The sequence below is a fragment of the Cupressus sempervirens genome, unplaced genomic scaffold, assembly GCF_028749045.1.
Source record: "Cupressus sempervirens isolate cs-2001-9-10 unplaced genomic scaffold, ASM2874904v1 CseChr00s100001_01, whole genome shotgun sequence".
NCBI lineage: Eukaryota > Viridiplantae > Streptophyta > Pinopsida > Cupressales > Cupressaceae > Cupressus > Cupressus sempervirens.
The window spans coordinates 1416632-1444054 of NW_028322205.1; the positions used below are offsets into that span (position 1 = coordinate 1416632).

The 27423-nt window shown below is 34.7% G+C and overlaps 1 protein-coding gene across 1 annotated transcript; it reads left to right on the plus strand.

Annotated features, from left to right (window-relative positions):
• The first annotated feature begins 624 nt into the window (after positions 1-624).
• LOC149527862 (BAG family molecular chaperone regulator 3-like) lies at positions 625-26448 on the plus strand. The gene is made up of 4 exons (XM_089812055.1): positions 625-661; positions 6479-6586; positions 15822-15976; positions 26437-26448. Exons 1-4 carry the CDS (start codon positions 625-627, stop codon positions 26446-26448), a joined length of 312 nt encoding a protein of 103 aa, XP_089668181.1.
• Positions 26449-27423: the final 975 nt, after the last annotated feature.

Consider the following 27423-nt stretch of genomic DNA (forward strand, 5'->3'; position numbering starts at 1 on the left):
GAGCACAACAATAGGATACTCAGAGAAAGAGAAGCTCCTAAGGGTATTATAGCAGAGAAAATTGATAGCCTCATGAAAGAGAACTATTCCACAACTAGAGATGGAAACATAAAGGATGGAGGGAAAATTAAGACTAGGAAAGAAGACAGGGTCAAAAGAAGATAGCAGGCTTCTTGGTCGTTCCCCCCTGAAAACTAGCATAAAGCCAATTTCGATGGAGCGGCTAAGGGGAACCTTGGTCTTGCCAGATGCAGTGGAATCATAAGAAATAGCTTGGGAGGGGGCATTGCTGCTATCTCCTCCCCTATTGGTCACCAAACCAACCATTTGGCTGAAGCCAGTGTAGCCAAACTCACTATTAAGCTAGCCCTGGACTCAGGGATCGAACAATTATGGCTTGAAGGTGACTCCCTAAATATAATTAATTGTATTTTAGGAGTAACCAAACCATCATGGACCATTGAAAGCATAATTGAGGACCTAAAAATGGACTTGAGAAAATTTAAAAATTACCACATCAGCCATGTCTACCGCGAAGCTAACGTGGTTGCTGATTGGTTCACAAATGTAGTGGTCACATTCAATTTGGTGATGATGTGAGGAAACAATAATCATTTTTTGGCGATGGCTATTGAGCTCATTCGAAAGGAGCAAATTCAAGGTACCAACTCAAAATCTTTTTATGATGATGACACATGCTAAATCATGTTTTAAAAAGGGAATCAATTGGAGTTATGCAAAACCCCCACCATTTCATAATAATGTGTATAGATTACTTGAGCAAAAGAAAGCCAAAGTTAAACCCAAAAACACACACATTAAAGCTCTCATCCTTAGCGATTTTTCCATCTTTGAGCTCTACAATTCTATTTAGGGTTTAGGGTTAAAGTGGCATAAAATCACAATGGTGGGAGAAAGGATTAGAAGAGAGCCATGGGGAGAGACGAAGAGTTGGAAAGAAAAAGGGAAGGTTTGGAAAAAACTCTAGAAGGGCGGCATAACCAGCTTCATGGAGAGGCTCCATGGTTTCAGCGCGGGGGTAACCAAGATTATGGTTGAAACCTAGCAAAATGAAAAGGTCATAATTGATGGTGTCTCCCACCAAATCATAGAGGGTCTCATTGCGGAGGTGACAAGCTTCTCCCAAGAAGGCATTAGCTTCTTCAGGGATAAGAAGATGTCTGCCAATGCTGTCAATGCTTTCATCAAGAATGAAAAGGAGAAAGGAAAACTGGTAAAGATTGACACCTTCTATGACATAGAGTCCATCAAGAAGTTCTGGGGGCTTGTTCTAAGGATCATCATAGAGTATGTCACTTTGGAGCCCAAGTTTGATAGAGTCAAAACCAATCATTTTGTTCTGCTTAATCATTTTAGACATAAAGTGAAAATATCCTTTCCTTTCTATATTTATACTTCTATGACTAAGAATATAGAGAGTTACAAAAAATGTCTTGTCAAGAATCTCGCCCTTCATGAAGGTGCTTTGCTCCTCATTTTTGAGTTTTTGAAAACCCAAACAAGAGTCAAGTCCATTGGGGCTTCGGGTGGCTCCTCGGAGGACACTGCTAGCTTCCCTAGCAGGAAGAGCCCTAGGTGCCCTCCCCCTAACCCCCCTACCCCTCATCCTCAGGAGTCTAGTGAGGAGTCAGATACAGAGTCAGAGGAGGCAGATTTGGTGGCAGAGAAGGAAAGTGAGTTGGAAGACGACAAGGAAAAAGATAATGACAAGAAGGAGGTGACCCCCTTGGTAACCCAGGATAACCCCAAGAAAAGAAAATTGGACCAAATCCCAACCCATGATCATCTCAGCGATAACACTAATTTTCCCCCCAGCCCCACTGCACCCACCTCCCCCCTGGAGATCCCCATTTCGCTCCTAGAAGAGATGATAGAAATTATGGTTGAAAAGGGGGGGAGGCCATCAGGAAAAATAAGAGAAGAGCCTGGCAAAATTTCAATATGGATAGTGTTAGTATGGGCATTGTTAGAGAACCTGCTAAAATCTAGGTGTTGGGGGATCTCGACAGTAGCACCCACTATGACAAGCTCCTTGACCCGACTCTTCTGGTTCTCTCTAACAATGCCCGTGAAATAGGTTTCAACTTCCTCAACAATGCAAAGAACAGCCTAATTGATAATTTTTGGTCCATTAAGTGGCTTTTTTAGGAAATTGAGACTCTGAAGGATAGGTCCAACTAGACCAACAACAGGGGGGAAGTCAAGGATCATGAGGCTAGAGGCAGTAAAGACCAGGTGGGCAGCTAGGAAAAAGATAGAAGCAAGGACCCCAGTGACAATCAGGAGGATAGAATCACCTAGCTCGAGCAGAAGGTCCAAAGACTGGATTTTGTCCACCAAGTTGTGACTAAACAGATTGTGGATACCCTCCATACCTTGAATGAAAACATTGTCAATCTGGGGGACTATCTGACCAATGCCAGTCTTGTGGGGAACATGGAGCAGAGTACAGAGCACGAAACCAGCTAGGAGGATCCTCAGAAAGAGACTAGAATCCAGGAAAGCCAGGGGGACCAGATGCATTTCCCCTCCACAATCTAGGAGGAAGAGGCCATCTAGAAGGAAAGTGACGCTGCAAAAATCCGCTAGGCTTTGTTCCTGGCCTTTGTTTCCCAAGCTTCAGGCCTTTTTGTTTCTGGCCTTTTGAGGCTTTTTTTTTTTTTTTAAACTTTTATGCTTTAAGTTGTTTATTGCTGTAAAACTTTGGGTTTCAGGATCCCTGTAAAACCTATTTTCCAAATCAAAAACATTCTCACTACTGAATGGACCTCAAAATTTTATATCAAACTATGATCAAATAGTAATCATTTTTCCATTCACCTATTTGGGCCCTTTAATATCTAACAAACCCTACATCATCCATTGCAACCTCCATTTTCTCTTCCAAACTCTATTAGAGTAAATAATTATTTTTTATGCTTTTACTTAAGTTTACTTAGGTTAATGCATTTATTTAATAGTTGTAGTCTAGGAGTTGTTGACAACATGGGAGTTTGTTCCTATATAATTCATACTTATCCTCTCACATTGATTGAGGATATCCCACCTTTTGTGGATGTATTCTTAGTTGTCAACCTTATCTCCTAGCACTTTCTAGCTTATTCTACAAGCTTACTAGAGGCTTTATATTCGGGCTCTCCTATTGTAATTTTATATCTTTTGCATATCATATTGTGCAACAATTTAGTTTTTATTTGAGAATACAATTTTCTTATTTTTAGATCAAACCCTTGCCTCTTCTTGTCTTTTTCTTCTCTGTGACAAGTTTTCTATGTCCAAGTGCTTCGAGAGCTTGTGGATTTTATTTGTGTATTTGCTCAAATCCAACATGGTATCAGAGCCAGATCTATTGTAGCTTGTTCAATATTTGGAGAAAAAGGAGGAGGGTTTGACATAACATATTTGACATTTTTTGGGCTTTTTTGTTTATTTTTTGGAGGTGCAATGGCAGTGATTTAGAAAAAATAACTACAGAGGTGATTTTCAAACAATGATATTTCCCTCATACAGACTCAATTTTTTAAGCAATTTTTTTTGTTTTGGGGTAGAATTTTGTGATCTACACATTGGTGTAGGAACTTTGACATATTCGTTCCTAAATTTTTATGCAACTTGAAAATCCCATTTTTTGCACCTTCAAACGCTTCATTTGGGCTCATATGGACACATATTTCAATGCTATTTTTTTAAAAGTGCATGATTTATTGTCTACTTTTCAGATCTAGAATTAGTTTGGAGTAATATTGAGCTCCTATTTTTGGTGTTGAAGTAGAGGCTTTAGTTTCCTCTCTCTCTTTGCATCTAGAATCTAGGTTCTTTTCTCAATTTTTGCACTTTCCAGAGTTTTTTCTTTGGTATTTGAGGGATATCTTTATACATTGTGGGGGAAGCATTTTATTTTCTATATTTTACTTTAGAATAGACCCTTCTACTTCCATCCTCTTCTCTCAATGTCAGATCCTTCTATGACTTGACTAACACCATACAAATATCACACCTAGAAAGCACAAATTACTAGGTTTCTCATTTCATGAGGTTTATGATCATGTATAGATGAGAACCAACATTTTCTATAGTGCCCTTTTGAGGTTCTTCAGCAGAGAAACAAAATGGATGAAGATATGCAATTGATTGCATTGAACATCTTCGATAATCTACTATTTCACTTGGATGGTTTGACCACTCCATGAGCTATTTGGACCAAATTCCAAACCTTATTTGGTACAATGAATGAGTTTTGGGCACTACAACTTGATGCAGTGTTGACTTCTTTGACACCTATCAACTTCTCCACCATTGAGGACTTCTTGATGAAGTTCAAATCTCTGCATACAATTTTGTAGGGATGTGGGAAAAAAAAATAGATACTGAGTGTATTTTTTTATACTCTCAGAGTTGCAAGGACAATATCAAATCTTCAATTCCACTTTCTACTCCACTATGGATGCCTTGGGTAACAGACATCAGATGCAATCTTTTAAGATATTTTGTGATCATTTGACATGAGAATAGTCCAAAATCATTCACATGGATTCACTTATAGGTTCACAGTCATAGGTATTGGGTGCCAAGGATACATAGGAGCAGAAGCCAAAGCAGATATTAGATTCCTCTACTGGTCCTTCATCTTCTTCTAAGAAGGAGAAAAAGAATACTAAGACTCCTACTTGTTCCTATTGTCAAAAAGGATCTCATGATGAGGCACATTGTTTTTAGAAGAGATTTGATAGCTATGAGAAACAATTTTCAGATTTGCAAGCTCTTTTTCAAAAGAGTACTATTTCTTCTCCATCCTCTTCTACCTCACAGGGGTCTACCTTTTTGTCTTCTTCCACATCCTCACCATCTACATTAGATTTTGGACAAGGTCATGCATTACAGGCATCCATTGCATCCCCTTCATAGGTCCCTTGGATACTAGATTTAGGTGCTTCTCACCATATGACATCTTCTCAAGGTATCTTCTCTACTCTTGAGGCTTCTCCTATTCCTCATATTCTCATGGGGAATAACACTGCCCTACTAATCTACAAGAAAGGTTCAGTTCACATCCAGGATGGTATATTCAATGATGTATTGTATGTTCCATCTCTGTCTGCAAACCTTCTCTCAATTTCTCATATTACACATAGTGGATCAGAGAAGACACTTGAGTTCACTATTGATTCAATCTTCATTCAAGATCATGCCACATGAGGCCTTATTTCTATAGGGACAGTTGATTCTTCCACCCATCTCTATACCTTCTCACACCTTTTCCCACCATCTACATTATTAGAGCATGGCTCTTCTCTTTCATAGGAGCCTCATGTGGTGCAGTTAGGATACTTGAACCTTTGTATTGTTCCTAAGATCCTTGTTTTGACTTCCACACCACATCCAGTTGAGGGCTTTTCTCTTCAGCAGGATTCTTCTTCTGCTCTACCTAATCCTTTAGCTCCATTCATCAAGCCTCTTGGTGCACTTGTTGTTGATTCTACAAAGGACATTCATGACAGTGTCATCACACCTACCCTAGGGATTCCCTTTCAAGATCTCATATTCTCTCCTTTGAGTATTAGTTAGGCCTTCTAGTTTCACCTCTCCTTTCAAGGTTTCCTTGTTCTGTGCCTTTGTTTCTTCCACATTGGAGGTTCATTGGTTTGATTATTTTTACAAGGACTCCATCATTCTGGGGAGGCTTTGGTGTCTCTCCTCATGGGGGGCTAGTTGTACTTATGGTTTTGAGAGAGTCTCTTGATCCATTACAAAAGTTGTCATTGGGGTTTCTTGTTGAGGCCTTCCTTCCTTGTTTATTTTAGCATGTTTGTTCTTACCTCTTTTTGGGGGAGGGTTTTTCCCATGAGATTTTTCATCTTTCCTTGTTTTCAAAGGTTGCATTTCATTGCATTGTACATGGGTACATAACATGGCCTCATTGCCAAGACCCATTCTGCATTTCATCTTAGCTATTGTAAGCTTAAGTGCATTCCCCTAAGTTGTACTTAAGGGGGGTGTTAGAGTAAATTATTATTATTTATGTTTTTACTTAATTTTACTTAGGTTAATGCATTTATTTAATAGTTGTAGTTTAGGAGTTGTTGACAACACAGGAGTTTGTTCCTATCTAAGTCATACTTATTTTCTCACCTTGATTGAGGATATCCCACCACTACTACATTTGAACTCATTTTTGTACCAAAATTTTTGACCATCAACTAAAAAGGCTTAGGTTGGTTGGAATGTAGAAGGAAAAATTTTCTTTTTTTTACATCTAAGCCCTATGTTGGTCGAAATTTTGACCATGTAGGGAAAAATGTGTTGGTCAAAATTTTGACCAACACAGGGCTTTAATGTAAAAAACAAAAAAAAAAATTGGTTGTTTTTCATGTGCATGGGATCATTTGCATTTTGTTGGAGTTGGAAACTTGATGCACCATCACCAGTCACAAAACCTGATGCCCTAGTTCTACCCTAGCTTGCTTATGGCTTATATTCAAAGGAAAAGAAAGGGATAGTAACAATTTCTTAGATATATTAGGGGTGAAAGATTACTCATCACTGGATATCTGTAGATTAAAAGAGGGTATATATCAGTGCAGATTTCCAGTTATTATGCAAATGCAAGGAGGTCAAAGTGATTAAAAATTGTCATAGAGTTGAGTCAATACTAAGTCATCCAATAAGGTAAAGATGTTTGGAGTTCTTTTTCCAAATTAAAGCTTCCCAATGGACATGTCGAGTTTCTCTCGGGTTGTCAACATGAATTATTTTGTAGGTAAGTTTTGCTTTTACCATTTTAAATGTTAAAGCTCTACGTACGACATTCATAGAGATATCTATGCAAACACACTTGAGTTGGTTTTAGAGTATTGATTTTTGCTCTATTTTGTTGTGGTACCAATTATTTGAAAGATTAGAGATCTTACCATTTATGATAAAATAGAAACACTTTTCAATTGGCCCTATACATAGTAATCATATGCTAAATGCTCATTTTGGGTTCACGATTTAAAGTGAGTATTTGATTATGAAAGGATCCAGTGCCTGTGCACCTTTGGTTGTGATATCAACTATTGATTTTTGATTTAATAACCATACCTCTTGATTAAATTAAAAAAAAATTTCCAACATTGTCATGTCCCCTATTCAAATAATTAAAAAAAAATAAACTTTGTTAAGGCAGGCAGGCTCCAAAAAGGTGAAATTTCAGAAAAAGAGGCTAATCTTTGGAAACCAATGCACTAATAAATAAAAATTATTATTAAATTATATTTTATTAACCCCTCTTGGACGTGAGTTAGGGTTATGCCCTCTTTAAAAGGGGTTTGGAGGCATTTTGGGCTCATTCTACATCTTGATTCTTGCTAATTTTCTTGTTGTTCTTCAGAGGCTGCCAAACCTGTGGAGAAGGAGACCCAAGAATGGGAGTTTGCAGGTTTCTAGGAAGGCTAAGGATGGGAGTTTGAAGCCATTCCATGTGCATGCTCATACAGAGTTTGCCTTTGTGCTGAATAGTGTCGATTTGGGTGTTTTCGGGGTTGTTTTTGGTTTGAGTTTGGGTTTTCAGTTGAGTGTTTCATATCAGTTTGGTTTTCTGCTTTATTTCAGACTTTATGATGTTAAAATAGAGCTGAATATATGTATTTGGTCGTGATTAAACTTTTGAGATAGTTTATGAGTGTTTTGTGGTGTTTCCGGGCATTTTTGTGCTAATTTCGGGAGCCCGATTGAGCATAGTTTTGCCCTACATTTGTGATCTGTTGTGTAAAGGCTATAAAAATCTAGAAATGTCATTTTGTAGGATGGTATACTGCTGAAATTTCTGTAAAAATTTCCATTTTCAGATTTATTAATAATTTGTGAAGTTGTGAAGTTTTTGGCACTAATTTGGACATACCCGATTTGGGTTTTATTGGGAAATTGGCAGATCTTTGTAATATTGGTTGTTTGATTTTAAAGTTCTAATTTAAGGCTGGAAATATCATAAAAAATTAGTAAAGGGACATTACAATGGTATCAGAGCCATGATCTTGCCAGCCTGAGGGTTTGTAGAAGTTGCATGTCAATTTTAACAACTACCCAGATCTTGCATGTCAAGTTTTGATAACTACCCAGATCTTGCATGTCATATTTTATGATTGCATGCAACTAAGTGAAAGAGAAAAAAGATATTTGGAGCAAGAAAAGAATAAAGAAATTTTGATCAAACCCCCAGTTGAAAGCAAAAGTACAAAATCCAAGGAAGAAAAAAGTATGGCTGATCCAGATGAGATGGCAAAGAAATTCTTCCAAGACATTCAAAATACTCAGAAGCAAACAGTGGATGGGTTGGCGGAAACTAGAGAGGCTTTGCGAATATTGACAGAAAAATTACAAGGAATTGCATCTATTAATGAGAAAGGGAGCACTTCAGAGGAGCCAAGAAATGGGAGATCCACACCATCTAAATCAACCAAATCTATTTTCTTGCCTCCAGGATTACCACCAGATAGAGGTTTTGAGCATGTTATAGAGTTAGAACAGGGTGCCAAACCAGTTATAACAACCCCATACCGCCATCCAAGAGGTTATAAGGAAGAAATTGAAAAAACTATTAAAGAACTCCTGGACATGGGATTCATAAGGCCTAGCTCTAGTCCATTTGCATCATCTGTGGTACTTTTCAAGAAAAAGGATGGTACAATGAGAATGTGTATAGACTACAGGGCTCTAAAAAAGAAGACCATAAAAAATAGGTATCCCATACCACACATAGATGAACTCATTGATGAGTTACATGGTGCTGTATACTTCTCAAAAATTGACTTAAGATCAGGCTACCATCAAATCCGAATGAGGAGTGAAGATGTGGAAAAGACTGCTTTCAAATGTCACTATGGGCACTTTGAATTTCTTGTTATGCCATTTGGACTCACTAATGCACTTGCAACATTCCAATCTTGTATGAATAAGGTATTCAGTCAGCATCTTCGAAAATTTGTTTTGGTATTTTTTGATGATATCTTGATATACAGTAAAACATGGGAAGAGCATCTAAAGCACATAGACACTGTTTTGGGAATCTTGGAGCAGCAATCCTTCTATGCTAAGCTATCTAAATGTGAGTTTAGTTTGACAGAGATCCTATATTTGGGACATATTATAAGCTCTAAAGGAGTACAGGTTGATCAACAAAAAATCCAAGCAATTTTGGATTGGCCTCCACCCACTAATCTTACACAGTTGAGAGGTTTCTTCGGGTTGTGTAGCTACTATAGGAGATTTGCCAAGGGATTTTCTCAAATTGCTTCCCCCTTGACTGATTTGACAAAGAAAGGAGCTTTTGTTTGGATAGAAGAGGCACAAAAAACATTTGATAAGCTTAAGGAGGTAATGAGTTCATGCCCTGTGCTTGCAATTCTAGATTTCTCTTTACCTTTTGTTGTTGAATGTGATGCTTCTGGAGAAGGTATAGGGGATGTCCTAACTCAAAGGGGACATCCAATAGCATTTGAGAGTCGAAAATTAAATCAATTAGAGAAAGGGTACTCCATCTATGATAAGAAAATGTTGGCAATCATGCATGTACTTCATAAGTTTAGACAATATTTGGTATGTGGGAGATTCATTGTAAAGACAGACCATAATAGCCTCAAGTTCTTCTTGAACCAAAGGGATTTTAATGATCATCAACAAAAATGGGTAAGCAAATTGCAATCTTATAATTTTGATATTGAATACATGAAAGGAAAGAATAATGTGGTTGTTGATGCTCTCTCAAGAAAGCCCACTTTGTGTTCCTTATCATCTATCTCTATTGATTGGAAAGTCTCCATAATTTTAGAGTATGCTAAAGATTCATTTGCCACCAAGATTTTGGATAAGTTAGTGGATGATAACAAGTACAAGGTTGTTGATGAATTGATTTATTACAAGAACAGGATCTTCTTAGTGCCAGGGTCAAAAACTAAGGAGAGGATATTGAGGGCCTTTCATGACACACCTTTGGCTGGTCACCAGGGATACTTCAAGACATACAGGAAAATTAAAGAGAGCGGTTTTCATGGAAGGGTATGAAGGAGGATTTCCTTAAACACATTAAGGAATGTATGGTATGCCAACAAAGCAAGAGTGAGCAAAATTTTCCTGCAGGGTTGTTGCAGCCACTTCCTATTCCCGAACAAAAATGGGAAAGTATTTCCATGGATTTCATCACTGGGTTGCCCAAGGTTCAAGGTAAGGATTGCATATATGTGGTGGTAGATAGACTAACTAAGTATGCACATTTCTTTCCTATCACATCTAATTTCAAGGCATCACAAGTGGTCGAATTGTTCTTCAAGGAAATTTTTAGATTACATGGTTTGCCTAGAAACATTGTTAGTGACCGGGACAGTAGATTCCTCAGCTCTTTTTGGAAGGAGCTCTTTCATTTGGTAGGAACTGAACTCACTCCTAGTACTAGCTATCACCCTCAAATAGATGGACAAACAGAGATAGTTAATAAATGGATAGAAGGATATTTGAGGAACTATGTTTCAAATCAACAACATGCTTGGGTGAAATGGTTACACCTAGGGGAGTATTGTTACAATACATCTCATCACATGTCTATTGGTATGCCTCCTTTTCATGCTCTTTATGGTTATGATGCCCTTTCTTTTGTTGATCTAATACTTTCCAATAGTAGAGTACCCGCAGCAAGTGATTTCATCAAGCAAAGCCAAGACATAATAAGGTCCCTCAAGGATAATCTACAACATGCACAAAACCAACAAAAGATATATGCTGACAGGAAAAGGATTGAAAGATATTTTGAGGTGGGAGATTTGGTATTTTTTAGGTTGCAGCCATATAAGCAAAGCACCTTGAAGAGAAGTGGGGCAGAGAAACTCAAGCCAAGGTTCTATGGGCCTTATAAAATCATCAAGAAGGTAGGAGAGGTAGCTTATGAATTGGAGCTCCCACCAAATAGCAAAATACATAATATTTTTCATGTATCTTGCTTAAAGAAGGTTCTAGGCCAGAAAACCATAGTATCTACAGAATTACCACCTCTTGATGATGAAGGGAAATTAGTTTTGATACCAGAAGAGATTTTGGATACAAGAGAGAAAAGGTTGAGAAATAGGAGCATCATAGAGCATTTGGTCAAATGGAAAGGATTACCACTAGAGGATGCAACTTGGGAAGGAGCACATATTCTTGAGAATTCCAACCTTCATTTCTTGAGGACAAGCAATATTTGGGAGGGGAGGACTTGTCATGTCCCCTATTCAAATAATTAAAAAAAAAAACTTTGTTAAGGCAGGCAGGCTCCAAAAAGGTGAAATTTTGGAAAAAGAGGCTAATCTTTGGAAACCAATGGACTAATAAATAAAAATTATTATTAAATTATATTTTATTAACCCCTCTTGGATGTGAGTTAGGGTTATGCCCTCTTTAAAAGGGGTTTGGAGGCATTTTGGGCTCATTCTACATCTTGATTCTTGCTAATTTTCTTGTTGTTCTTCAGAGGCTGCCAAACTTGTGGAGAAGGAGACCCAAGAACAGGAGTTTGTAGGTTTCTAGGAAGGCTAAGGATGGGATTTTGAAGCCATTCCATGTGCATGCTCATACAGAGTTTGCCTTTGTGTTGAATAGTGCCGATTTGGGTGTTTTCGGGGTTGTTTTTGGTTTGAGTTTGAGTTTTCAGTTGAGTGTTTCATATCAGTTTGGTTTGCTACTGTATTTTAGACTTTATGATGTTAAAATAGAGCTGAATATATGTATTGGGTTTTGATTAAACTTCTGAGATAGTTTATGAGTGTTTTGTGGTGTTTCCGGGCATTTTTGTGCTAATTTCGGGAGCCCGATTGAGCATAGTTTTGCCCTACATTTGTGATCTGTTGTGTAAAGGCTATACAAATCTATAAATTTCATTTTGGAGGCTGTTATGCTTCTGAAATTTCTATAAAAATGTCCATTTTCAGATTTATTAATAATTTGTGAAGTTGTGAAGTTTTTGGCACTAATTTGGACATACCCGATTTGGGTTTTATTGGGAAATTGGCAGATCTTTGTAATATTGGTTGTTTGATTTTAAAGTTCTGATTTGAGGCTGGAAATATCATAAAAAAATCAGTAAAGGGACATTACAAACATTGTACTAAGAGTTGTGATTTTAAAATTGGTATTGCTACTATGATTACCTATAATTAAATGAAATGTATTTATTTGTAAAAAATCGCTAATCACATGATGCCACATCAGCTACATCAGCGTGAGTGTCCTGTTTGCACAACCATTGGTCTAATTTTTTTTTCTATTCTATAGACCTGGCAATGCTGATGTTACCAAGTAAGCTATTTCAAAAAATTGAGAGTGATTTGAAATTTCTACTCTAGAATTTATAAACCTGGCAATGCTGACATTACATCATATTTTCCAAGTAAGCTACTGTGGAAAATTGAGAGTGATTTGAAATTTCTACTCTAGAATACTTAGTCTAAAATTAGGGTGCTTAACTACTAAGTCCTCTTCCCTATATGTGGGAGATACAAGGGCTCCCAAAAAGATGTTAGAATTTATAATGTAGACTGTTTGAATAAATTGCTAAATAAATGATTTCATATTAGCATATATCCTAATAACATTGGAAAACTCCATGCTATAAAGGTCTATCTACACCTTCACTCCAAGGGGCAAATATTCTTTGTCACTTTGAAAACAAGCTATTTTTGTTTCAATATATTATATCAATAGCCAAATGCCAATTTTAAATATTCAGCTCTCATTGAATGTCCCCAGGGCATTTTGAAGAATATTGCCTTACTATTGTAGGAGGATAAGTAGAGGGCTTTTGTCACAATTCATCATGGCATTTATCCTATATTTGTGTTTAACTCCACTAGCATACTTTTGGGAACTAAATAAAAGTTTAGATGTACTAATAGAATTATTGAAATAGAAATTTTAAAGAGAGGAAAGAGGCTTAGAGTTGAAATATTTTGCTACCCAGATTCATACAATTCTTAGAAGAGATCTATATCACAATTCTGAATTCAATTTTAATTTTATAAATGCATAAAATTGTTAAAAATCACAATGCCAGAGATTTAAAAGGTAGATACAAGAAACCTAAGTAATGATTGAATTAATATGATTTGCTAGCTTCTTATTCCTATGCCCCAAATTTATGACATTCTCTCTCCTTTTTCATTTGATTAGGAGACTTAATAAACCCAAGTGGAAAATCTGTATCATGTAATATCCCAAAGCATATTCATAACTTGTATATTACAACCAAATATAATGTTTATTCAATACTTTTAATGATGTAAATTTCATTTACGAGGGTCAAAAATACCCATTTTAAACCTTTCTATGATGTTATGCCTTACATTTGAATGATTGTGCTCTCTTGGTGTGCTCACCTCCTTGTCTGATAGTTGCAATATAGCTTGTAGCTATTTTTAGTGGCACTTCTAAGTCATGCCTAGTCACATTTTAGCTTCTATGAATCTTCTTTACTTTCACTTCTGGTGTGAATACTAATATACTTATAATCTAGTCCAACTTCTATTAACTTCTAATATAAATAGATCACTGGATTCTTCATCTTGTATTTACATTCTCACTGGGACTTTTTTAGTTTTCTATTGATTGTTCACTATTCTATTTTCCAATTTGCTTCCAATCTTTTCACATCATTCTTCTTTGTTTCTACCCAACTATCTATTTGTTCTCATCTCGAATGCATCCTTTTGGCATGGGGTGAAATCATTTTTCAGACAAAGGATCTATATTTTGTGGAGTAATATGTTTACAAGAACAAGAAATAACTCCTTGGGTTGTTGCCATTGTAAAAAATAATTGCATCTTTGATCTCACACAAACCTTGATCCAATAGTTCCTTTTATCCCCCAAGTTTTTGAGATGGGGAGGATGGCAAGAGACAACAATTAAAATAAGGAAATTGATATAAGTATAGAAAATTTTCAATTATTCACATCATAAGATTGATAAATCATTCATCATTAAACATAATGAAAGCTTTATTCATAAACTCAAGTGGAAAATATGTATCGTGTAATATCCCAAAGCATATTCATAACTTGTATATTACAACCAAATATAATGTTTATTCAATACTTTGAATGATGTAAATTTCATTTATGAGGATCAAAAGTACCCATTTTAAACCTTTCTATGATGTTGTGCCTTACATTTGAATGATTGTGCTCTCTTGGTGTGCTCACCTCTTTATCTGATAGTTGCAATATAGCTTGCAGCTATTTTTAGTGGCACTTCTAATACATGCCTAGTCACATTCAGCTTCTATGAATCTTCTTTACTTTCACTTCTGGCGTGAATACTAATATACTTATAATCTGGTCCAACTTCCTTTAACTTCTTATATAAATAGATCACTGGATTCTTCATCTTGTATTTACATTCTCACTGGGACTTTTTTTAGTTTTCTATTGATTGTTTACCATTCTATTTTCCAATTTGCTTCTAGTGTTTTCACATCATTCTTTCTTTGTTTCTACCCAATTGTCTATTTGTTCTCATCTCGAATGCATCATTTTGGCATGGGGTGAAATCATTTATCAGATAAAGGATTTGTATTTTTTGGAGTAATATGTTTACAAGAAAAAGAAATAACTCCTTGGGTTGTTGCCATTGTAAAAAAAAAAATTGCATCTTTGATCTCACACAAACCTTGATCCAATAGTTCCTTTTATCCCCCAAGTTTTTGAGATGGGGAGGATAACAAGGGATAACAATTAAAATAAGGAAATTGATAGAAGTATAGAAAATTTTCAATTATTCACATCATGACATTGATAAATCATTCATCATTAAACATAATGAAAGCTTTATTCATAACATTAGACTTGAATTGAGATTTCACATGAGAATTGACAATCAAATCAACAAAAAATGCTTCCATTGTCAATATGCATAAATTTTATATAATAATTACAATAAAAAAAATTCCCAAAGAGACAACATTGTGGCCTGAATATTGGGTAATAGCATTAGCTATGCTGCTATTGAAGGAAAAGATGGTACTAGTGAGCTAAAATAATTTTCTAAGCAGATTGAGGATAGTAACTTTTGCTGAACTACAAAATGTTACTGGTAAGCTGATCACCAAAAATGGTTCTTAGTAGCTCATGCAGATTGTAATTTTTTTTAATAAAAATAACTTGATGGCAGAACACATGACCCTACATGGCATGGAAATAAATTGAAGTCTCAATTGATTTTGATTTGGTTGAAGCATCTTGTTAGTCCTTTGCAGCAGTCTTGTTGTTGTCTTTTGCTTGTTGAGTTATTTGCTAGATGGTTGGCCCTTGTTTTCATTCAAAACCCCATTTTTTTGCATGTTTGCCCCTTTATGTTTAGTTTTTCCTAATGATTATCATGTATGCCATGGCCCAAGACTTTGGTGGTCTTCCATTCTTTGTCAGTATCAAACAAATGTTGCCCTATTTTCCAAATTCATTGTTAATTATTATAACAATAGGAGATCACATTTGAAGGAAATAGACCCATTTATGTGCAAGATGGGATTTAAAAACTGATTTTTCATGAGTATCAAATAGTGTAAATATAGCTATACTAATTATTGTTGGTTGAAGGCTTGATGCATTAGTTATTATCATTTTCTGTGTTACATATACCTAGATTGCTAAGATTAAAAATTTTAATTCATTTTCCTTAATCCCTCACAATTTCTTGTTTGATTTTCTTACCTATTTACATGAATATACATGTACATGGTGTTTGCAAAGTAGTAAGTTCAAACAACCTATATTTAGCAACTTATGATACTTTTTGTTGAGGAGATTTTTTGGTGTCTGTCCTTCAAGGATTAGTGAACAATGGGAAGAAAGTAGTAGAAAATGATATAACAGGACTTATTGAGCTCCTCATGAGACAACTAGTAAAGGTAGATGGAATTACAGCTAATGGGGATGCCAAAGTGAAAAGAAGAGTAAAGGTAATTTCTAGTGCAAATCTCATTTTTTACTAGGTATTCCATATAATGAGAAATAAAGTTCTCTACATTGTCATGGGTTGTGGAATCTACTATCTCTAAGCCAAAGGGTACTCATGAATATTAAGAAAATGTAAAATCATTAATGTTTTTTGACAAACTACCTAATGGGTATTTGGAGTTTGTGCTCCTGAAGGTGAGGAAGTATTGCTATTCTTTTAGGTCAATGCTTAGGTTAATAGAATTATGTTTGGCATGATTTGTTACTTGAGATACTTATGGACTATTCAGATTCATATTTTTAAGTGAGGTAACTATAAAAAGATGACACTATCTAGGTAGTTTGTCGAGAACCATGCAAACCATCTGCAAAGGAGTGGTCACTACCTTAAAGTTTAAGTAATCATAGTTGAAACATATAGAAAGAAAAGGAGAATCAACAATATTTGGAAAAATAGAGAAATCTATGAGACCAATATTTCATGGACAAAAGGGCATGGTAATTGATCATGAACCCCACCGCCCCATGAGTATTGTCATTAGCAGCCTAAGATTGTGCATTATTTCCTAATGTACACAAACTTCAGGAAAACTAATAGAAAACATGGTAAATTTTCCAAGCAAAGCAAAAGAGTGTAGATGGATCATCATGATCCATGATCTTTTGAATCCTTGTACACTCTTTCATCCTAATGATGGATCATGGAATATGATCCAAAACATTGATGGTTAAAAATTGGCACACAATCATTACCAGAAGCGGCTCAACATTGTCATGGAATTCTGTTATCTCTAAGCCAAAGAATACTCATGAATGTTGTTGGAATAAGTATTGATGGTATATGGAGTTTGTACTCCTGAACATGAGCAAGTATTGCTATTATTTTAGTTCAATGCTTAGGTTAATGAGATTTTGTTGGCATGATTTGTTACTTGAGATACTTACAGACTGTTCAGATTCATATTCTACAATGAGTTCACTATTAATAGATGACACTATTAGTTAGGTTATGGAAATAAGTTTTATAAAACATCTACAAACTTGCAGTTTGCTTTGCTTGAAAATTTTACCACATTCTCTATTAATTTTCCTAAAGTTTGTGTAGATTAGAAAATAATGCATATGTTTAGGCTACTAATGACAATATTCATAAGGGTTGTGAGATGATCAATTACCATGCCCTATTGTCCATTAAAGAATGACCTCATATATTTCTATTTTGATAAGTACGAGATATTTTCCATAGCAAGTCAAATTGTGATATTGCTATCAGGATTTAACCTTGTAGTTTTTGAGTCAAACTCATTGACTCATGATAGCAATATCAAAATTTGACTTGTGTTTCCAAATATATTATATTGTTCATTGACCTTTTCTTTCTGTAAGTTTGCACCATGATTATTTAAACTATAAAGGCAGTAACCACTCCTTTGCAAGTGGTTTGCATGCTTCTTCAAGCACTCAACTAGTTTTAATTTTTCACTTTCCTACCAAACTAGCATCTCCTTGTCATAAGGAGTATATTTTTCTTCTTTGTGTTCCCTTTGAAATGCATAATGTCTTTTACATTTTATTCCTCAAAAAATCTTTAGAATACCTTATTTCTCATTAAATTTTATTTTATTCCTTTAAAAGTCATTCATGCTTATGATAGTTTTTATCAATTGAGTTATTGATGCAAGTAGTGTAAATGGGTGAAATCTATGTGAGAGTCTCCCTTTTTGATTCTTGTTGTAGGAAGTTTATTTTAAATTAATCATCTCTTAGAGTATTTTTAAAATATGGGAGAATGTATGTAGGTTAGAAGAGTACAGAAGTGCATCGAGACTTTGGATGCTATGAAAGTTGGCACTTCAATGCCAAAATCAGTGTTGGATCACCTTGTAGTGACAAAAAAGTGGGAAACATTTGAGTCCACACCTCCTAATTAAACATCATCTACCACTCCAAAGTGGGAGCTCTTTGATTAAGCATGAGAAGAATATGCATTATACCTTAGCAATTGTATTCCATGTATTGGTATTTAGGGTTTCCCCTATATTCTTATTGTGAATTGTTTCTCATGTCCATTTTGATTTGTATTCTCATGAAATAAACAAGAATAGCCTTCTTGCCTCCTAATAGTATGGAGATGGAGGTAAACATATTGTTTCTGGTAGCATATATATTTGGTATTATATTTGAAGCATCTCTCATAGGATCTACAATATTTGCTATGATATGGGCCAACATTCAGACTTTGAGAAGACATAAGATTTGGGTGGAAACTGAGCATGTGAATAGTGCACTTCCACATTGATTCTTGCATCATTGTTATGAGTAAGCTAGCTCAGTGAGAGTGCTCAAAGGTGTCATTGATATTCCCAGTCCTACCATTAGGAATGTTGCTTATTTTTACTTCATTAAAATCCAAAATGTGATCACCATGTAATTAGAAATATGATGTATGTCTGAGCTGAAATATAATAGATTAGGGGACAATATTCAAACCTAATGGATTACAAGACATTAATAACTTGGATTGAATGTGGAGTGATGTATAAAACATGTGATTTTTTGGGATGCTGAAGAATTTCCTAGTACTAATTTTATGTGTCTACAATCTTGGAATTTGAGGTGAAATGATTGTCATATTGTTTATCACATTTTAGGTGCTAATAATTTATTTTTCACTGTTGAAGAGTACAATACTTTTAACTACATCCACTTAAGCTATAGGTAAACATCACTTGCAATATGATACTATTTATGTGTAGCTCGTATAGTTTGTATTCAATAAGTCAAAGATGGAAATAGCAATCACAGAATGATAAAAAAGTTGACCAAGGTTTCTATATAAGAAATTTTACAATTGCTTTCCAAACATAAACAACATTAGTAGTTTTTCGATGAGTTCGAGGAAGGGGAAAGTTTTTTTATGATGGGTTTAGTCCATGTTTTTACAATTGAAACCAGAATTTCCTTTATTTCTCTAGAGATTACGGGTTCATAACATCTTTGAGTTCAATTTTAGAGGATATCATAGATAAATTTTGTGTGCAACTGCTTTCTAGGAGTAATGGAGATTGAGGCCATGCAGCATAGATAGCTTATATGTCTCCACAAGCCAAATATATTATGGATGTTAATTAAAAGTTGCATTTGTTCCTTGTTTTGGAGTCTATTTTATTACTTACTTTCCAAGATCAATTTTTTGATGAGTGTTGAGCATGAATGCATTTAGGAGAACTGGATATATGCTACAAAGAACATTACCTATTTCTAACTCAACATCTATTATTTTATCAACCCTGACATTCACATCTATTTTGGCTTGATTTCTATGTTAGATTCCATTCAAAATTCTATCATATATATAGAATTTTATAGTCTTTGACTAAGAAGCCAATCCTTATTCTAGTTCAGATTGGGATTTAGTCTCAAGGCTATGGCAATTATTTTGGTCCAATCCTGATTCTATGGGTATATATATATAGACTATTTTGGAAAAAGTATATATTTATGTATATTCATAGTTTCCATGCAGATAACATGTCAATGCACTCAATCATCATTAGTTCAAAACTTCAAACTTTCAAGCATATAATGATAATAATAATAAGTTAGAAGCCTGATTTTCATAAAATGATAAGTCTAGAATTGTCAATATATGATTATATCATATGTCTACCTAACAAAAATCTCAAAATGGGTTCTCCCTAATTTCTTTTGTCCAAAAGTCCAGATTCTTCTGGATCCTACTGAATTATCCTACCCAGATTCAAGAGAGATCTGGTATCCCAGGTCTTTGAATTAAAAATTTAAGCACTACAAATTCAAAGCTACAATTTTTTTGGGTGATCTTAAATTCTTGTGTCCTTGATGTCTCAAGTTTCTCCTATACATATTATCCAAATTAACTTAATGAAGTAGTCCAATGGCAACATTTTGGCTTATGAGATATTGCAACAGTCTTGAGCTATCTTTTGATATGTATGTATATATGAGTTAACTATAATACCTTTTGGTTTTTATGTATATCTTGCAGTTGAGATGTCATCTCCAGTCCATTTTTGCTAGCTTTGTACTCAAAATAAATGATGCAAGAAATGAGCATTAACAAATAGGTCTTCTTTCAGGTGCTGAAAAGCTATTAAGACTCCATACTAAGATGTTGTGCAAGTTTTTTGATAGCATGCTAAGCTTGAAAGGCCAAAAGAATGTCAATTCAAATTTTTTAAGGAATGGTTGGATTGTTCTCTATCAAATTGCACCTCGCTAGCTCAACTAACTCCTGAGAACATATTTATTTCAGCTTCCAACTCCCACCCCACAAGATAGTAAAAGTAGCATACAATAGATGAAGTAGAGCCCTGGTCTTTTGAAAGGGATAAAAGGAAAGTAGTTTGGTAGATTTCAGCACATTTCATTTTAATGCATATTCTTTTTTTAGATTTGTGCTTTTGGACTTTCATACGTGTAGAGCAACAAGTATGTGTGAAAAAAACCATATTAGAATTTTCATTATACAAGGCCCTTCCATCTCAGCACATCCATGCTCAACCAAGTGAAAATCATTTCACCAGCATCATGTGTGTTTATAGCTTGACCATGATCTTCCTCCATGCTCATGAAAATTCTCTATTGAAGCCACATCTCTCTTCATTTTTTGTTAGCATACACAGATGTTATGTAAGTAGTGGGTTCAAATTACATTGGTATATTTTAAATTTCTCCATTCTAACATCCTCTTCTCTTTTCTATTTCTTGTTTACAACATCCACTTCCTCCTACATCTTCATTAATGATTTCATACCTAGCTAAATAGAAGAACTTGTATTGGATATTGCAGTAGTCTTACAATATTACTTTTTCTACTATTTCTCCAAATCCTCTTTATTTCACATTGCTTGTTTACCAATATGAGATCAAAGTTAGATAAGGTTAAGTGTCAAAATCCCAGAGCACTTTAAATTATTACTTTGGAAGTTTAAATCCATCCCCTTTGTTTGCACTCGTGATATGAAACATTTATATAATTATATAATTTTTCCCAGATAAAATACTATGCATTGATTAGTTTTAAAAAATATTTTTTTGCTCAAATTGATCTTCAATCGTCACAGAGTACTTAATCTCTATGCAAAATGCCTACAAATTGGACCTCATATTCATCCCTCCACTCTTGAGGTCAGATAGCAGGAATAACCGAATGTGATCACTAACAAGGTCAATGGGAAACAACATTCTAACCATTCTAGTCCCTTACTCGTATATTGTCATCTTCTTGAAGTCACAATGATCAATTATGTGAAGGTAGGATGCCCAAAATCATATGGAAGACCTGTATATGGAAATTAGCTTGTTAGTTAGTTCCAATGATAATGACTGTAACTTCTTTATTACAAATTTATGGAAATCAAAAATTCATTGGGGTAGTTATAGCTTTCCTATCTCTAGAAGCTTTGATGAACGTGAACACAATAGCTACATTTTTTAGACTGCAAGGGGACTTGAATGCAATTTTTTATACTTGTGCAAAAGTCACTTGTGCACTAATAGGCAATTATTGTGAAGAATTACTTGGGCTTAAAAATACATCTGTAAATAAGAAATCATAGTTTCATTGTTCCAGTACATTATCTGTAAGTTGTGTCTTCTTTGCATTTTTTTATTTTTTTGTATGGAGTAGATTGGGTCTAGCAAGTGTACTTTAAGAACTACTATAGTGAGTGTTGATAAATGTCTTGTCAGAATTGTAACAAGATGTTAACTTTATCAAACACAAGAAAACCTTGTTGTAGAATAGAAGGAACCAAAAGGGACAAAGCCCTCTCTTATGAATGCATTTGGCCTTATTTCCTTATCAAAAGGGCTCAATCTATCTGGTCTGTTTGAGAAAAACAAGGCATGTTAATTTTTAAGTATTTAAAATTTCTCTATTTTGAAAAATGTTAATTTAATTTTTTATTTAAGGTCTAGTCATTTTGCTTTTGGCGTTTATTATTGAAGTAAATGCTAAAAATCACTGTTGAGAGAAAAATCTATTAAGAAATATAATGTGTACCATACTCACATAGAACTGTTCTTTCTTTCTTGAATATTTTAAGCTACTGAGTCTTTCAGGGCTCAAACACTAGAGTGATTTTGATGTGTATTGTGCAGAGTGTTAAATAGGAGGTACACTTCATGTCCAAGTATCTAGCTACTGAGATTATCACATAAATGGAGGAGCATGCAAAGCCTCTTGGTTTCAATGTTAAAAGAAGAGATTACAAGGTTATGTTTTTCCCCTAAGATTCTTAGTTTTAGTTTAGTCTTATTAGTTGATTTGGTGATGTCTGATCTTGGCCATATTAACCAACTTGTCTTATCCATCCAGGTCAAATATTTTTCTTTTAACAAACATTTTGTAGTACCAATGTCATGCTCACATTTCCTTGTGAAGGATGAGTTTTTGATGTGGTGAGCTTGACAGGAAACTTTGGTTGAAATGATAGTCTTCTAGCAAAAAATTGGTGGGATCAGTATGAGAATGGTTGTATTTGTCAGTTTTTGACTCTATCAATAGCATGTGGTGAAGGATAAAGTGTCTGCATGGTTTATCAAAAGACCCTTGTGCTTACAAACTTGAATATTTATATTCATTGGAAATGGTTTCTTCGACTATTTTGAACTCTTTAAGGATCCAAGCATAGGCACAGGTCATAGCTCCCCAAAAATTTAATGCATTGAGATCTAGTAGCATTTTTTTGAAATGATATTCTTGTTTTTAAGAAAAAAGTTGAGATTGAACTGAATCTACCTAGTCTTGTAGATCCTTATCTGTTAACAAACTACACAGGGAAAGGCAATGCCATGGCCAGATGAGTTACTGAGAGACTGTGGGGCCTATAAACTTTGAATATTGATCTTCATCAAAAATCCTCTAACTTGTGGCAATGGTTGAAAGAGATTAGAGGTCATAGTCTAAGAAATTAGAATCTATAGTACCCATAAGAACATATGCATTTATCAATGATTCCATGATTCATAGTCATGTTGCGACTGCATACCACCAGTAAAGATATTCGGGCAAAAAAATATGTCCCTTAAATTTAACAAAATGTTTTTTTTTCTTGATTTTGTAAACATAATGCTACCATTCTAGGAAAATCTCATAGCCATGCTGCAGCTATATAAATACTTCTTCTAAGACACTGACTATGCATTTAACTAGAGAAAAAATCAAATATTGGTTTACAATTATTCCTGAGCCGACTCTCGCAAACATGATGCCCCATGAAAGAGGCCTTGAACAAAAATCTCCACGATTTTCTCTTTTCTCGAGACTTCAAAACAAAATAGTAGAATAGATGTCCAATAATGCCTCTTGTAAATAATGTGGAAGAGCAACCTACCTGTAATCAATACAGAACTACAGTACATATAGTAGACATTAAGCAGATCCTAAACAATTTTCTCTCAAAATTTCTATCACATAAGGTACAATTACCTATAGGTCCTTGCCTTGAGATATCTATAGTCACCTTCTCATGGATGAGAGATGGATTGTTACATATGAGCTTTCTGAAAGTACTCTTTTCTAAAATTATTTTCAATAATTAATAAATTGATTAGTAAGTCAAATTGGGATATTGCTATCAGAATTTAGTTAGGAAGGCCCAATGCTTCTACGAGCATCACTTAGATGCAATGATTGTTAAGTGTTCCATTTATTCTTGTGCAAGATGGATTCTTGTGAACCACAACTCCTGCAACATGGTCAATGAGTTTAACTCAAAAACTATATAGTTAATAGCAATATCATAATTTTTTAAATATTTATCAGTTTACATAAATCATTATGCATCTATATCCATCTGATATTCCTAATCTATTTGCACAGATGAGGCTCTAGGGACCTGAAACAGGTCGTAAGGGGCATCTCTCTATAGCCAAAGAGGTGAGTTAATTTTATTTTCTTGTTCAAGATTCTTCAGTTTCCTAAAATTTTCTTTGATTTAGAAATATTGAAGTCAATGCTGAAATATTTGAAATATCAATTTTTTAAGCTTGTAACAAACTGAATGTGCACACAAATCCTATTGCTTTTTCTCTCCTAGTAGCAATCTATTCCTTGGCTAAGATTTTATCAAAACATATGTAGGTTTTCAAAGTTTCTCCCTCTCTTTTTGTTGTGGAAATGAAAAAGGCTAGTGGTGATACACTAGAATACAATAGAATACAACAAGGTAACTAAGACAGCAGAAGTAGCATACGATATATGAAGTAGAGCCCTCATATTTTGAAGGTGATAAAAGGATAGTAGTTTGAGAATCTGGGATTTGAATAGAATTTTTGAGCTTTATTGTAGTTGTAGAGTCTCTGCAGGCATCTCTTAGTGTTGGGTAACATAACATTAGGTTTCAAAAATTGGCGGCCCTTTTGTATTCTTTTTCTTTTTCTTTGGAATTTTTTTTGGCTTCATTTTTTTGTTTATTTTCTTCCTTTTAAATTTAGTGTATGCTCTATTCACATTCATTGGATAGTTGATCAGGAGACACATTGTTGTAGCAACCTACTATTATAAATTAGTGTTTTAATTTGTAAAGGGGATCTCAAGAAAGTTCCACTTACAAATATTGTGTGAAGTCTTGTTGCATTGCAAGCAACCAGAGGAGATAGCTTACAAAGTTAGATGAAGAGATGCAAGGAACCAGACATTGCCTCACATTGCAGACCTCTTTGATGCATTAGAAGCCTTTCATGCTCAGATCCATGCTATCAAGACTACAAGAAGAAGAGGTCCCATGGCAATGGAGGGTATCAATAATGATGAGGTTGTGACACAGGCAGATGACACAAATACAAATAATGTTAATGACAACATCATAGGGGAGGGAATTCACTATTGCCTAGCTAAGTTTGGCAACAAGTCGAGGATTGATCTCCTATTCTACATAGGAATATTAAACCCAAAAATGGTGAATGGACTAGATCACTTAGATAAAATGAGACTTAAGAGTTCAAAGATATCGAGGACTATGAGAATCAAGTATGTAACAAAAAAGTTGGATACAATTTGGTCATGTGGAAGATGACACTAAGAAACTATCAAGGTATGTAAATGGATTGTGCATCTCCTCTTAGCAAGACATGTGCTTTTTAGTCATTGGGTCCATCAAAAAGGCCTACTGGTTCACTCTAAAGATGTAGTTGTCTCATAAACAACAAAGACCATGTAGTTGTGGTAAGGAAAAGAAGAGAAAATAGTGCATAGGAAGACATACCTCGTCACACAAAGAAAGTGTGGAAATTGATGGCATGTGTCAAGTGTGAAAAGCGAACAGACCTTTGACAAAGTTGTAAAGAAGACAAAGCCATGTAGGCTTAAATGGAACTTGCTTTAGATGTAAGCAAGTGAGTCACCACAAGTTTTAGGTCCAAACATTGCCCAAAAGAAAGGTTGTGTAAAGAAGAGTGTGCATTTGGCAAGTAGTGGAGAAAAAAGGTCTAGCCCAAAGGCTAGAGAGAATCTAATGATGTAACATTATGCTGAGAACTACATGTGAAGATGATAGGTTGTAATTGAATATCAATTTATTCCAAACACATACAAGTTGAGAAAGGATATAATGTATGTTGATCATTAGCAGACGTAACATCAACAACTTAGCACCCATGAAGGTAGTGCAAAGGTCGGTGTCAAAGACTGGCATGCTTTGTTGCAAAGAAAGTACTCACGATGGAAAAGAAGTATCAAGTTGCACTTTGCATCAGAGGATATGCGGATAAGGTATGGTGGAATGTGATCCTAATCCTAATAGGTGCCTATCACATGTAGCTAAAAAGGTTGTAGCAATATAACTAATGCACTATTTGAATGGCTACAAAAGCATCTGCACCATCAAGAAGGATGAAAGTAAAATCAAACTACTTCCCATGAAATTATAGTCCGTGCAAAAGAAATTTGTCAAAGAGGTGGAAGACTTGAAGGACTAACAATGGCACCAATAATTAAACACAAGTGATACAAAATTGCATAACCCTGATAGACCAAAGTCATTGACTACTTAAGAAATTCACTTATGTGATTGGCAAAGGAATGCCAAACAAATATCTACAATATACCAAATCTTGCATTATAAGGATCTTACTCTAGATTCTAGTTTGCCAAACAAGGCACCACATAAGGCAAATACTAGCATGAATTTCAAGGTTAACAAAAAAGTTAATGATCTATTAGAATGGGGTTTTATAAGGGAAAGTTTCAATTGTAGGAATCACTCACATAGTTGATTGTGCCCTATGCATAAATGTCCATTTGTTCCATGTTGTATCAAGAAATTTTTTCTTATCCAAGCCATTTAATTTGCAACCTTTTAAATCTCTACAAAGGTAAAGTTGGAGTAGGAGAATTTTTCTTCTCAAAGGTGTCCTCTAATTGTAAAGCATCCATTCCATTATCTATTGAACTAGATATGTCTTGTTTGTTGAACAGATAATGGAATAGACGCTTTACAATTAGAAGACACCTTTGAAAAGAAAAAAAATTCTGCTCCAACTTTATCTTTGTAGAGATTTAAAGGGTTGCAAATTAAATGGCTTGGATAAGAAGCAATTGCTTGATACAACATTTTTTTTTTAAATGACCAAACATTGGTGGAAATTTTGACCAATGCTTGTTAGTTTTCTACCAAGCATTGGTTGAAATTTCCACTAACTAAAAAAAAATTTCACCAACCATTGGTGGAAATTTCCACCAATGCTAAAAAATTTCAACCAAACATTGGTGGAAATTTCAACCAATGTCTATTAGTTTTCTACTAGGCATTGGTCAAAATTTCCACCAATCAAAAAACATTCGACGAATGGATTGGTCAAAATCTCGACCAACCAGAAAAAATTTGATGAATGGATTGATCAAAATTTTGACCAACATTGACAAATAAGCACCACCAAAAATTCAAAATTTTTGATGAATGTATTGGTCAAAATTTTGATGAGAAAAACTTCAACGAACATCTTGGTGGAAATTTTGACCAAAATTGATTGAAAATTGAGCTCAAATTTACTAGTGCACCTTTTGTGAACATATGCTTAGTTGTCAACCTTATCTCCTAGCACTTTCTATCTTGTTCTACAAGATTCCTAGAGACCTTTATATTTGGGGTCTCCTATTGTAATTTCATATCTTTTACATATCATATTATACAGTGATTTACTTTTTATCTAAGAATACAATTTCTTATTTTCAAAAATAATTTAAAGTTCTCTAATTATTCACATATGCACTATAGTTTTACACTATGTATTATTTTTTCAAACTAGGGCTTTTCTAAAAATACTATTATATAGTTTGGATGCAGTATTCTATGCCACATATGTGCTACAACATATTACATGCACTACAGAATACTCTAAATGTACTAAAATGTTCCACACATGCATTTAACAATTCCAATCATGCAAAAACTCAAAAATGCCT